Raw genomic sequence first — 13,895 nt, 5'->3', positions numbered from 1 at the left:
TCTCACTGTCCACTCTGCCTGTCAAAAAATAATTAAATAAATAAATAAAAATAAATATGTATTCTTAGGTGTCAATTTAAAAATTGAAGGGGCTGGTGCTGTGGTGTAGTGGGTTAAGCCTCTGCCTGAAGCATGGTCATCAGTTCAAGTCCTGGCTGCTCTACTTCCAATCCAGCTCCTTGTTAATATGCCTGGGAAAGCAGTGGAGAATGACCCAAATGCTTGGGCCCCTCACCCAGCTTGTGGCCTGGCCCAACCCTAGCTGTTGCAGCCATTTGGGGAGTGAACCAGCAGACGGAAGATCTATCTCTCCCTGTCTCTCCTTCTATCTATGTAACTCTGCCTTTCAAATAAATAAATAATCTTTAAAAATTTAAAAAATAACAAGAATTAGAAAAGAGAAATCCTAAGCAAATTCAGAAATATCTTGACTGTCAGGTATAAATATACTTATATTATCTTATTTTGTGTAGCTATTCCTCAAATCCAAAGTGTCATTTGAAGTCAACAAAATTTGATTTTTCACCCCTATGGGATCTCAGGATTGTGTTAACTTTGGTGGAAATGGTCAGAGAAATTATTAGAGAATGTGGCAGTGGCTGATAATGCAGAGAAAGCTGAAATTAGCAAAGACTGGAGATGGTGGGAAAGGTACTCTGCAGCCCTCAGAATTGTGTGTGTAAGATTTAGAAAAGGGAGGGCAGGAAGAACAGCAGAGGAAAAAGACTCAGAGGAGCCAGCCTTGGTGTTCTGGGGAGTGCTGGGTTTTCTCCTCACCTGTCCTCGCTTGCTTCCCCAAAGCACATGCAATAAATGTCAGGGACCAGCTATTAAAGAGAACATCTTGCTTCGGAGAATCTTAGGAATGTGGCAACAAGGTCCATTTCCTTGATGTCAGTGGGAAATTGCTTCCTTTGGTGTGCTCGCTCCAGCTTGTCTGTTCAGAATTAACTTGGCACAGTGAATCAGAACAGAATAGCTGTCTCCATCCCTCTTTGGGGGGAGGACTTGGCACACGAGGCTGATATAGACAGGCAATAATTACATTGCCATGGATAGTGTCTAATACAATTGAGACCAACGGCTTGTGAACATGTGCCCCAAACAAAGCACTGTCTCCCGTGGTGGGTCCCCGCAGCCTTTGAGTCCTTTCTTTCCCATATTCTGAGAAGTAATATCTTAATTAAAATTAGAAGACATCTAACTAGGAGTAGAAAAATGGACTGGAAGAAAGAAAAATCATTCTTCCTAGCAGTTAGGAAAGGCAAAATTTGAAAACCTTTACTTCTTACTCCTTTTTCTAGTGTTAGAAACAGTGAAATAGAAACATTCTATGTAGGATTGAATGACAAAAGCAAGATCTTTACCTTTGCTTATAAAATTAGCATCTTTGAAAGCCTCATTTTTATGTTTTGCTAAGGACTGACTGGTGGGGAAGCAGTTCAGAACATGCTAGCAGTTTCACAGTTTCAAATCGGCTTTGCTTCCATTATTTGTAAGATCCACAATGCTTACAGAGCATATTGCAGCCACAGAAAAGGGGCTGTTTGTCCTTTTCCTGTGTGTTCTTTTTTTTTTCTCGACAGGCAGAGTGGACAGTGAGAGAGACAGACAGAGAGAAAGGTCTTCCTTTGCCATTGGTTCACCTTCCAATGGCCGCCGTGGCCGGTGCACCGCGCTGATCTGAAACCAGGAGTCAGGTGCTTCTCCTGGTCTCCCATGGGGTGCAGGGCCCAAGCACTTGGGCCATCCTCCACTGCACTCCCTGGCCATAGCAGAGAGCTGGCCTGGAAGAGGGGCAACTGGGACAGAATCTGGTGCCCCGACCAGGACTAGAACCCGGTGTGCCGGCGCCGCTAGGCAGAGGATTAGCCTGTTGAGCCGTGGCGCCGGCCCCTATGTGTTCTTACAGAACTTTGAACTACTTTGGGGTTTTGATCACACTCTGTTAATCCCATCACTGCCTCCCCTTCCTCAGTTCCAGGCCCAGGGCTCTCCATCCACATTTCCTCTTTGTTCAGGAGTAGCTCAGACGTTTCAGTCCTGCCACGGATCAGCTGTCAAACAGGCCTCTGGTGCCTGTGCACTGTTGTTACAGCCAGGGATGACAGTGTGTTCCTGTGATTGCAGAGGTGTACGGTTATGTACCTATATCATGACTTTCACCTGTAAGAAAAAAGGATTTCATGGTGTACATGGAAAGAGTGGAGCTGTACAGGTTTTGATTTAACCAGCGTATCTCAAAAATAATACTCAGGGCCGGCGCCGTGGCTCACTTGGTTAATCCTCCACCTGCGGCGCCGTCATCCCATGTGGGCACCGGGTTCTAGTCCCAGTTGCTCCTCTTCCAGTCCAGCTCTCTGCTGTGGCCTGGGAAGGCAGTGGAGGATGGCCCAGGTCCTTGGGCCCTGCACCCACATGGGAAACTAAGAAGAAGTACCTGGCTCCTGGCTTCAGATCGGCGTGGTTCCGGCCATGGCAGCCATTTGGGGGGTGAACCAACGGAAGGAAGACCTGTCTCTCTGTCTCTCACTGTCTAACTCTGTCAAATGAATAAATAAATAATGCTCAACGGTTTTCCTTGACCGCTCTGTCAAGAAGACCTCGTTCTCCCATGTGCACTGTCCCATTATCTTGCTTATTTTCTCCTTGCTTTTTCTATAATCTTAAGTTACTTGGATGTGTGTGTATTGGATGGGAAGCTGTATGTATTTCTGTGTATATATACCCACTCACTTTATCTGTTGCTGCTTCACTGTCTAGAATGTTCACCTTCTAGAATGTTGAAGGCACATGATAGATGTTCATTGACTTTTTCTTTTTTAATAAAAATAATAGAACAATCAGTCAATTAGCTAGAACCCAGGTGTGATGGCTTAAATTCAAGTATTTGATTCTTAAAATGATTGAAACACGAATGATTAGATGGTTATAAGTTAATTTACTTCATTCACAGTAATTTACGAGTGAAGCCAGAATAATAGTTTAGTGTCTGAATAGTCTAACGACCTTCTGGGGAAATGGGAATTTTCAAATAATATTTTAAATTGTGTTTTCCAGCTTGCCCCTGTCTCTCACACTACAGTTTTCTCAATTCCTAATTGACTCATTCAGTACATGCAGTGAAGTACCTACTCTGTACTAGCTACGAAGGACACAAAAATGAGCTTCCTGTCTAAGGCAAGAATCAGACAAGCCAGGGTAGCTCAGGGTTGTAAGTGCTGCAATGGGAGTAAATTCCACACACAACCATCCCAGAGTTAGGATGTTAAGGAGGACTTCTAAGCTTAGACGGATTAAGTTGGGATTAGCCAGGTGATAGAGGAGGTGAGTAAGGGAGGGATGGCATTGGGGATAGCTTTGAGGGAAGAGGAGCAAAGTGGTTCCAGGCAGCAAAGAGAACATAATTGTGAGGGTCTGGAACATTTGGGAGATATACAGATAGCTTTGCATGGAAGGTGAAATATAACTGGGAATGTGGGAAAGAGCCAGGCCATGAAGGGACTACAATGAGAGTTTCTCCATTTGGAGAACAATGGAAATGAACATTGTCATAATTTTAGCGTACGTGGCTCTTTTGATATTCATAATTACAGTCCAGTTGTTCATCCTACAGTTGCTTATCAGTTTCTAAAGTTGCAGTAGAGGAGGGCGTGAGAATGGCTCAGGACAGTAATGCCTATTGACATTTAACAATGAATCAGAGTGTGCAACGTAATGTATGACCCCATTGATTAAAGCATTCCCACCCCTGAATTACATGTTTTTATTCATTTCTTCTACCCCTATCTTAGAACAACAAGGTCACACTGTTCCGGCAGCTGCAGCAGATGACGTACAGTCTGATCGAGTGGCGGTCCCAGATCCTGTCTGGGACGCTCCCCAAGGACGAACTGGCAGAGCTCAAGAAGAAGGTCACTGCCAAAATTGATCATGGGAACAGGTAAACCAGTGTTGACTTTTCCCTAAAAACTTGGGGAACAGGAGCCACGTTCATGCCAAGGACACCAATCACTGTGAACTTTTGATCTTGGAGTTGCCAATTATTGTTTACTGCCCACTTTTTGTCTTAGAAGCCATTTAATTTTGTTGAATAAAATTTCCCAGTGCCTCTATGGACCAGACCCTGTGCCGGCTGTCTCATCTCCAGGAGGTAGCAGCTGGGTGGGAAATATAGGGTTGAACTGGAGCTGTTCTACTCCCAAAGAAATTCTAAGTGACTTACACATCCAAAGTGGACATATTCAGACACCTGAGACCATATCTATGTAAATCTAATGGTGGATTTTATATCAATATCAGACTCTTTCTCTTTCTTTCTCTCTATCTTCCCCTAACTGGGACCATTATTTACAACTTGTGAAAATCATAGTTGCCAGAATAGTAGTAAAGCATGTTTATAGCCTGATGATTATGTCTGCTTTTTTTTTTTAAAAGATTTATTTATTTATTTGAAAGGCAGAGTACAGAGAGAGGGAGAGAGAGAGAGAAAGATCTTTCATCTGCTGGTTCACTACCCAAATGGTAGCAACAGCAGGGGCTGGGCCAGGCCAAAACCAGGAGCCAGGAGCTTCATCTGGGTCTCCCACATGGGTATAGGGGACCAAAGACTTGGGCCATCTTCTTCTGCTATCCCAGGTGTGTTAGAGGAAACTGGATAGGAAGTGGAACAACCAGGTCTCAAACCAGAGCCTGTGTGGAATGCTGGCACTGCCATAGCACTGACCCAATTATTTTTTAAAATTTTTGTTATTATTTTTTATTTTATTTATTTATTTTTTTTTTGACATGCAGAGTTAGACAGTGAAAGAGAGAGAGACAGAGAGAAAGGTCTTCCTTCTGTTGGTTCACTCCCTAAATGGCCACTGCTGCTGGCATGCTGCACCAATCCAAAGCCAGGAGCCAGGTGCTTCCTCCTGGTCTCCCATGCGGGTGCAGGGACCTAAGGACTTGGGCCATCCTCCACTGCCCTCCCGGGCCACAACAGAGAGCTGGCCTGGAAGAGGAGCAACTGGGACAGAATCCGGCACCCCAACTGGGACTAGAACCCCGGGGTGCCGGAGCCATAGGCGGATTAGCCAAGTGAGCTGTGGTGCAGGCCTATTTTTTATTTATTTGAAAGGCAGAGTTACAGGTAGAGGAAGAGGAGGAGGGGAGGAGGAGGAAGATTAGAGAGAGAGAGAGAGAGAAAGAGAGAAAGATATCTTCCATCTGCTGATTTATTCCCCAAACAGCCACAATAGCCGGAGCTAGGCCAGGCCAAAACTAGGAGCCTGGAGCTTTTTCTGGGTCACTCATGTGGGTGCAGGGGCCCAAGTGTTTGGGCTGTCTTCTGTTGCTTCTCCAGGTGCATTAGAGAGAGCTGGATTGCATGTGGAGCAGCTGGATCATGAACTGGTTACCCATATGGAATGCAGGCATCACAGGCAGAGGCTTAACCTGCTTGCCTCAACACCAGCCCCAATATTGTATACTTTTTAATGTATACTTTTTATAATGTAACTTTAAAAAGTTAATCAATTGATTACTCTTTTTGATTCCAGATATTTCTGCCTTTTTCAAAATGAGAAATTCAATTTATGCAAATTTATGGTGGCCTGAGATTCATGCTTCTTGACTGGTTGTTTTCAAAAGACTGAGGTGGTTCCCTGGTGTTTGGTGTTGATTTCTTTTCTTAAATTTTATTTTCCAAATTTATTCCACTTGTGTACATGTATTTTTTTTTCTTCTCCCTTTTCCTTGCTTTTCCAAACTCATTACTCTCAGACATCTCTCAGAGATAATACAGCTCATTATTCTACTTGTTTAAATGTCTTAGACTCTGACAAGTATATTCAGAAATAGCTGAGTAAATAGGGCGTGCAAAATTTAGATTCAACTGATATTTATGAAACACCCGTTTTGTATTGTTCTCATACACAACTCCATTATAACCCTATGAAATGGCTGTTATTATTCTCATTTTATGGGTAAGAAACAGACCAAGTGAGCTTAAGTGATTGATTTCCAAGTCAATAGATAATAAATAGGAAAGCTTAAATTTGGAAGCAAGACTTTCACTCCGTGCGTAATACTCCTTTGTGGAGGTTAAGAATTAGCAGTTTCCTCTCTGATACTTGTTCGTAACCATAGTGGTAGCAGTTCCATGGCGTTAGAGCACGTTTTAAAAAGCCAGCTAAGGGGACGAAGGCAGATCCCCAAAAGCAGCTTCTGTTTTTTGAGGTCTTGCCACAATACACTGGCCTGGGGGTCCTCCTGGGGTCCTCCTGATTTCCAACATGGGATGCAAACATCCCACAAATGGCAGACCATGCCTGTTTGCCTGTCCCAGCTCTTGGAAGCAGTTCAGGAAATGAAGCCGCTGTGTCTGAAGCAGTGTCTGAGCAGCCAGCAGGCCATGCCTCACGAGTCTGGGTGGCCTGTGGGTCTGGCTGCTGTAGAAAGGAACCTGCCAGATCAAATCAGCTGATGGAGATGCTGTGAAACACGAGGCGGGAAATCAGCCATGTTTGGAATTGGCACATTTCACTGTTAATCCTGGAGCACTGTTGCTGTTTGGACATCCCCACTCCCAAATTTGTGGTGCCTGGAATGCACACTGGCATTCAGATAGCAGTGTCCTGTTGCTACTGTAGGCCCCAGATTCTTGCAGCTAAGCAGTTTTTTTCTACTGCTGTGTGCCCTCTGGACACCAGAAACTTAGTGGGGAGGGATTGTGCTCACCATACAGCCCTGCTGTTCCGTGCAAGTCTTAGAGCTATGACTTGACACAGCTCCAGTTGCTACAAGAAGAGCTAACATTTATTTATTTATTTATTTTAAAGAATCATTTTAATTTTACTTTATTTGAAAGACAGAGAAAGAGGTCTTCCATTCCACTGGTTCACTCTGCATATGACCACAATGGCCAGAGCTGAGCTGATCTGAAGCCAGGAGCCAGGAGCTTCTTCCAGGTCTCCCAAGGACTTGGGCCTTCTTCTACTGCTTTCCCAGGCCATAGCAGAGAGCTGTATTGGAAGAGGAGCAGCTGGAATTTGAACCATCACCTATATGGGATGCTGGCGCTGCAGGCTGGGGATTTAACCCTCTGCACCACAGTGCCGACCCCAAGCTAACATTTATTGAGAGCGTACTATATGCTAGATAGTGTGTTAGGAGCATTGCATGCATTATCTCATTAAATTTTCTACAGCCAACATGAAAGTTAGGAAATATATTTAAGTGAGGAAACTTGGGCTTTAAAGAATTAAGTAAATTATCCAGGATCACAATGCTAGCAAGTCTTAAAGCTAAGGTTCAAATCCTGGTCTAAATGATACCAGAGCTTGTGCTCTGAGATGGGTTATGGGATAGCAGCAACCAGAACTTCTTTCTTGATATACTTTGAATCAGTCTTTAATTAAATATGGAAATCAGGACAAGCCTTAAATGAATTGTGCATTGGTCTCTCATAGTTCATATGCTGAATCATGGAAGGCGAGCAGGAAGAGCTAGTGGACTTTGATCAGCATCAGTGCTGGTTTTGCCTTTCCTGTTGAGTTTCTGTGGACCATTTAATTTGCATATCTTCATAGAGTTTGGCTAACAGTATCTCATGAGTTTTTACACATGGTTATTGCATGGAAAGGAAGAGGAGGTAAATGGAGAAAAGTAAATGAGCTTTCTTAACTTGACTGGGCCACCACCCAACATTGCTAACTGAATCCTCTGGGTTCCCTGGTGAGGGCCCTTCTGTGAGCCTGTCCCTGAGGGGAGAGTCAGCTGATCACTCCTTTCTCTCTAGAATGCTGGGGTTAGATCTGGTGGTGCGAGATGACAACGGGAACATTTTGGACCCAGATGAAACCAGCACCATTGCTCTCTTCAAGGCCCATGAAGTGGCCTCCAAAAGGATTGAGGAAAAGATCCAAGAAGAAAAGGTACATGACCTCAGTGTGCTGATGCTGGCACTCCAATTCCTTTTTTTTTTTTTTTTTAATTAAAGAAAGTGATTCGTTGACAATAGAAGTCATTGTATCCTCATTTTAGAAGTGGAACACAGTGAAAAAGATGAGGGAGCTTTGTGTCCTGATGTGGAAAGAATGCAAAGATACCCAAGTGAAACGATCAAGCTGCAGAAGAGTATTACACAAAGCTCTTATCTGTGTTTCAAAAAACAATCCACATACATTGATGCTTGTGTTTGCACAGACTGACTCTGAAATGATAGACAAGAAATTGATAATTAACGGATGTCTCCAAGAAAGAACTGGGTGTGAGAGAAGCTTTCTATTATGTGCTCTTCTATATTTGGTACATATATTATGCTTCATAAAATAAATCCCATTTTTAAAAGATTTATTTTATTTGAGAGGCAGAGTTACAGAGAGAGAAAAGAGAAGTATGTCTTCCATCTGCCTAAATGGGCATAGTATATCTTCCAACTCCCCAAATGGCCACAGTGAATGGGGCTGGGCCAGACTGAAGCCAGAAGCCTGGAACCTGGAATTCCATTCAGGTCTCCCACGTGCGTAGAGGAGGCCCAAATATTTGGGCCATCATATGCTGCTTTCCTAGGCATGTTAGCAGGAAGCTGGATTGGAAGTAGAGCTGCTAGGACTTGAACTGGTGCTCAAATGGGATGCTCATACGAAAGCTTAACCCACTGTGCTATAGTGTCAGTCCCTTAAAATAACATTTAAAAATAAATTACTTGAACGATTTTGAAAGCAGTGGGTGGATGTTAAAGAAATATTAGAAAGAAAAAGGGAAAAGTCACGCATGTTATGACTGCCGAGACCCAACAGCACTAATATTTGGGTATGTGTTCTTATTTTTCTGTTCTAATGAATAAAGATATGTGTTCATTTTATTGTAGTTTTGATTGTTTTAGTATAGTCGTAGTAATACTTGTATTTCTGAATCAGTCACAAACTGTGCCTAAATGCGAAGCTTTTCCAAACCAACCTTTTATTTCTGGTAGGGTTATCCCATAAAGAAGGTTAATGCATCATGGTGTTTGATGCTTTTGAGCTTCTTCCAGAAGCCATTGTGAGAGATGAGAGTTCTTGAAAGTACTAAAACCACAAGTTACCACCTTCAGACAGCATTTAGTGAGTTACGTGGGCCCGAGGCCCTGAATGAGGCGGCCTGGACCATCTAAACAGTAACGGTTGGATTTATTGTATTTTGCTCACTGGATGTACCATTCGTCTCCTCAGTACACCCTTTTCTCAGCCAGGGCTTCTCCGTCTGGGTGATGATTAGATTTGTCTCCCATTAGCAGGCTGATCTCTTTGCCGGAATGTCCTATTTGCTGGAACCAAGAAGCTTTTGTCTCTTTTCCTCTGTGTTCAGTCCATTCTGCAGAACCTGGACTTGAGGGGCCAGGTCATCTTCAGTGCTGTGCACACTTACGGCCTCTACGTGAACTTCAAGAACTTTGTCTGCAACATTGGGGAAGACGCCGAGCTGTTCATGGCCCTCTACGACCCAGACCAGTCCACTTTCATCAGGTAGCGAGACCCAGCTCACCTGCGGCTGACCTTGTACAAAAACTCAGCCTTAACCCCACCCCACTTTCCCTCACCCCCAGGGGCTCTTTGCTAAAGTTGAGAAGGGAAGACAGAGAAGAGGGGAGAGCCTCTGGGCAGTAGAAAGTAAAATCCTTTGCCTATCACTGCTGGAACAGTGGGGCCACAGTTTGAGTACTGTCTGGGATTTAAAGATAAGTAAAACTCATCAGGATGTGGATGTGGGAGTCAAGAATTTAGAGCACTGAGGGGAAGAGCTGAAAGAGAGAGGAATACACGGAGAACAGGGGGTTGTGGGGGCAGGGAAACCACTGTGTGTCATACTCTAGTGGTGGGGACTGCATTAGGAATGCACAACGCCCTGGGTGCAGGCTGTGGCCTCTGGGTGAAGAAGATGCGCCAGTGTAGGTGCATTGATTTTACGAAAATGGTGGGGGATGTTGTGCCTGTGTGGGGCGAGATACATGGGTATTCTCTGCGCTTTCAGCTCAACTGTGCTCCGAACCCAAAGCTGCTCTGAAAAAAAAAATATATATATATGTATATAGTTTTTATAAAAAGCAAGACCATGGGGAAGGATAATGGCTGTTGTATAGCCCTAGAGTAGCTCTGCTGCTGAGCAGCTAAGAAAGCGAAGATTTTAATTTTGAGAAAGTGGCTAAAATTACTGACTAATTGTTTGTTTCTAAAGATAATGTTTTTGAGTATAGTAATGTGGATTAAGGGGGAGTGGTTGGGAATGAATATTATAAAATCAAGTTCTTGATTGAACAAAGCCAGCGCTTTTGTACAGAGAATTTGAGATGGAAGGAAGACCCCTGAGAGTCGAGTCGCATAGAATCTGCTGTGTCTGGGGCAGTCTGTGGGGGTGGTACCCATGGAGCTACGGCATGGACACCTCTCCAGAGCCTGGAGGTCCGTGGTGGCACAGCCAAGTATGCACTCCTGGTTCCCGCTTCTGCTGCCTGCCAGCGGGTGTCGCTGAGCGTCTCTGGTCCTTCCCTTGACCCTTGCAAGTCTGTCCTAAGGAGAGCCTCTCTTCCCAGGGAGCTTCTCAATAAGAATAATTTGTTTTTTTTTTTTTTCTTTGCCAGTGAGAACTATCTAATTCGCTGGGGCAGTAACGGGATGCCCAAGGAAATAGAGAAGCTTAATAACCTTCAAGCAGTGTTTACTGTAAGTCTCACCTTCTGTGTAATTCTTTATACTATTAGCAGATACAATGATAAGTCATGGAAGACATAAAAAAGAAAAGAGGAAAAATATTATAATTCCCCTTGAAGGAGAAACACCACTTATCTTATTAAAGATTTTTTTCTCTTGTTTAGAAATTATTTATTTATTGGGGCTGGCGCTGTGGCACAGCAGGTTAAAGCCCTGGCCTGACGTGCCGGCATTCCATATGGGCGCTGGTTCGAGATCTGGCTACTCCACTTCCCATCCAGCTCTCTGCTGTGGCCTGGGAAAGCAGTAGAAGATGGCCCAAGTCCTTGGGCCCCTGCACCCACACGGGAGACCCAGAAGAAGCTCCTGGCTTCAGATCAGCATAGCTCCAGCCATTGCAGCCAATTGGGGAATGAACCAGCAGATGGAAGACCTCTCTCTCTGCCTCTCCTTCTCTCTCTGTGTAACTCTGACTTTCAAATAAATAAATAAATCTTAAAAAAAAATAAATTATTTATTTATTTATTTAAAAGGCAGAGAGAAAGAGAGAGAGAGGAATCTTCCATCTGCCACTTCACTCCCCAAATGGCCACAATGGCTAGGGCTGGGCCAGGCTGAAGCCAGGAGCCAAGAACTCCATTTGTGTCTCCCACATGGGTGGCAGGAACTCAACTGCTTGGACCATCCTCTGCTGCCTTCCCAGGTGCATTACCAAGGAGCTGGATCAGAAGCAAAGCAGCCAGGACTTGAACTGGGGCTCTAATGCCGGATGCCAACATTATAAGCTGTGACTTAACCTGCTGCGCCACAACGCCAGATCCGACCCCACTTATTTTTTCAACAAATATTTATTGAGCGCCTATCAGATGTTCACATCCATGACAATCTGAGGGGAGAAATCTCTGCTCAATCAGCTTTTGTTGTGATGCATTAGACAGGTAATAAGCACTAATCACATGAGTGTGTGGAGTACACAGAGTGTTCAGAGGGTTGGAAATCCCCCCGCTCTGAGGGTGTTAGGATCATCTGGCTGGGGGAGGTCAGGGAGGCCTCTGTGGGAAGGAACCATTGAAGTGAGAACTTGAAGTTGACGAGAGAGGGAGCTATGAAGATAGCTGTGGAGAAGAGCATTCCCAACCAAGGTCACAGCCAGCAAGGCAGGATCACAACATTTTCTCAAGTGTAAATTAGAATGGGCTTTCCTTCTCAAGTGCGCAGAATGGATAGGGCTAGATCTGGGGACATGCTCTCTCTCTCCCTCTGGCTGGGAGCTTACTAGGGTTCTCTCACCTTTTTATAAATTCACCACTTGAAAACCTTCTACTGCTGCCCCCTTTGCTGTGGGAAGCCTTGGTGGGAAGGGATCCCCAGCTCCCGTTAGGTCCGAAGGAGAGACCCTCCCTTTTCTCCTTCGCTCCTTAAGTCCACATGTGTACTTTATCTCCTTCTTCTCTTACCAACTTAGAGCAAGGAAAACAGAGTCTAAGAGACAGTGAGTGAAAAGAAAGCAACAGGAAGGAGTTGTAGTCCTGGTTTAGGCTGTTTCTGTTCCTGCTGTTAATATCCACCCCTAGGATGGGCATGGGCTGATTGCTGTCCCCACACTGCCCTACCCGTGGCTTTACCACCTGGGAAATGCAGGCACAAAAGACCAAGAACCCTTTGTGGTGCCTCCCTGTTCCCCAACACACAAAGTATTTCCTCAACACTAAGATAGTCAGGGATTTCTTCTAAAATCAAGAGTCATTTATCAGTCTATTTGTATATTCTTAGTTTTTTAAGATTTTTTTTATATTTGAAAGGCAGAGTCACAGAGAGGCAGAGGCAAAGAGAGAGAGAGAGGTGTTCCACCTGCCAGTTCACTCCCCAAATGGCTGCAAGGGCTAGAGCTGTGCCGATCCAAAGCCAGGAGCCCAGAGCCTCCTCTGGGCCTCCTATGCGGGTGCAGGGGCTTAAGGACTTGGGCCATTTTCTGTTGCTTTCCCAGGCTATAGCAGAGATCTGGAATCGGAAGTGGAGCAGCTGGGACCTAAGCCAGTGCCCATATAGGATTCTAGCACTGCCGGTGGCAGCTTCACCCGCTACGGCATAATGCCAGCCCCCATGTGCATAACCCATCATAACCTGATGATAACCTGACTTAACACACACTGAAGGTCAAACTGATAATAACAATGAACTATAACAGCCCGAGAAAAAAGTTAAAACTCGTTAAAAAGTATTACTGGCCGGGTGTTGTGATGCAGCAGGTTAAGCTGCCACTTGTGAGGCCCATATCCCACACTGGACTGCTGGAACTTGAGTTTTCCACCTCCACTTCCAGCCCAGCTTCTTGCTAATACACACCCTGGAAGGAGGCAGCAGGTATGATTCAAGTACTTGTGATCCTCCCACTTACATGGGAGACCTTGATAGAGTTCCTGGCTCCTGGCTATAAGCTTGCCCAGCCTGGCCATTACAGGTATTTGGGAAGTGAGTCAATGGATGGAAGATACCTTCTCTCTCTCTCTCTCTCTCTCTCTCTCTCTCTCTGTGTCAGTCATTCAAATTAATTAGTTAGTTAAACTTTGTTTTTTAAAAGTATTATTGAATCTTCGCTCCGTCTTCTAATGAATATGATTTTCGAACGGTTATAATTTGTCCCTCTCCCCTACCTTTCCCTCAGTTATCTTTTATACAAATTTTTTTATATCTATTTTTTTTTTTTTTGACAGGCAGAGTGGACAGTGAGAGAGAGAGAGACAGAGAGAAAGGTCTTCCTTTTGCCGTTGGTTCACCCTCCAATGGCCGCCATGGCTAGCGCTCTGCGGCCAGCGCACCGTGCTGATCCGAAGGCAGGAGCCAGGTGCTTCTCCTGGTCTCCCATGGGGTGCAGGGCCCAAGCACTTGGGCCATCCTCCACTGCACTCCCTGGCCACAGCAGAGAGCTGGCCTGGAAGAGGGGCAACCAGGACAGAATCCGGCGCCCCGACCGGAACTAGAACCCGGTGTGCCCGCGCCGCTAGGTGGAGGATTAGCCTCGTGAGCCGTGGCACTGGCCTCTTTTATACAAATTTAACACTCTACTTTTTCCATTCAATAAAATCTGGTGAACGTTTCCTTGGTCATTCTTCAAACATTTCATTTTTAAATGATCATACTATTTTATAACATCAACTTGCTGGAATTTATGTAACCGACCATTGGCATCCATATATATATATATTTTTTTTATTAACT

The 13,895-nt window shown here is 44.7% G+C and overlaps 1 protein-coding gene across 1 annotated transcript in view; it reads left to right on the top strand.

Moving 5' to 3' along the window:
* The window catches only part of DOCK5 (dedicator of cytokinesis 5), a 220,988-nt gene that overhangs the window by 101,258 nt on the left and 105,835 nt on the right, over positions 1–13,895 (top strand). Inside the window, exons 6-9 of the mRNA XM_017338016.4 lie at positions 3,795–3,943; positions 7,784–7,919; positions 9,337–9,494; positions 10,607–10,688. Coding sequence (XP_017193505.2) covers positions 3,795–3,943; positions 7,784–7,919; positions 9,337–9,494; positions 10,607–10,688 — 525 coding nt within the window. The remainder of the gene's footprint in view (positions 1–3,794; positions 3,944–7,783; positions 7,920–9,336; positions 9,495–10,606; positions 10,689–13,895) is intronic.

This window comes from Oryctolagus cuniculus, chromosome 2 (genome assembly GCF_051225735.1).
Source record: "Oryctolagus cuniculus isolate XC-2025 breed Fujian yellow rabbit chromosome 2, ASM5122573v1, whole genome shotgun sequence".
In the NCBI taxonomy this organism is placed as follows: domain Eukaryota; kingdom Metazoa; phylum Chordata; class Mammalia; order Lagomorpha; family Leporidae; genus Oryctolagus; species Oryctolagus cuniculus.
Note: the sequence above shows the minus strand (reverse complement) of the source record. Positions and strands in the feature narration are given on the sequence as shown.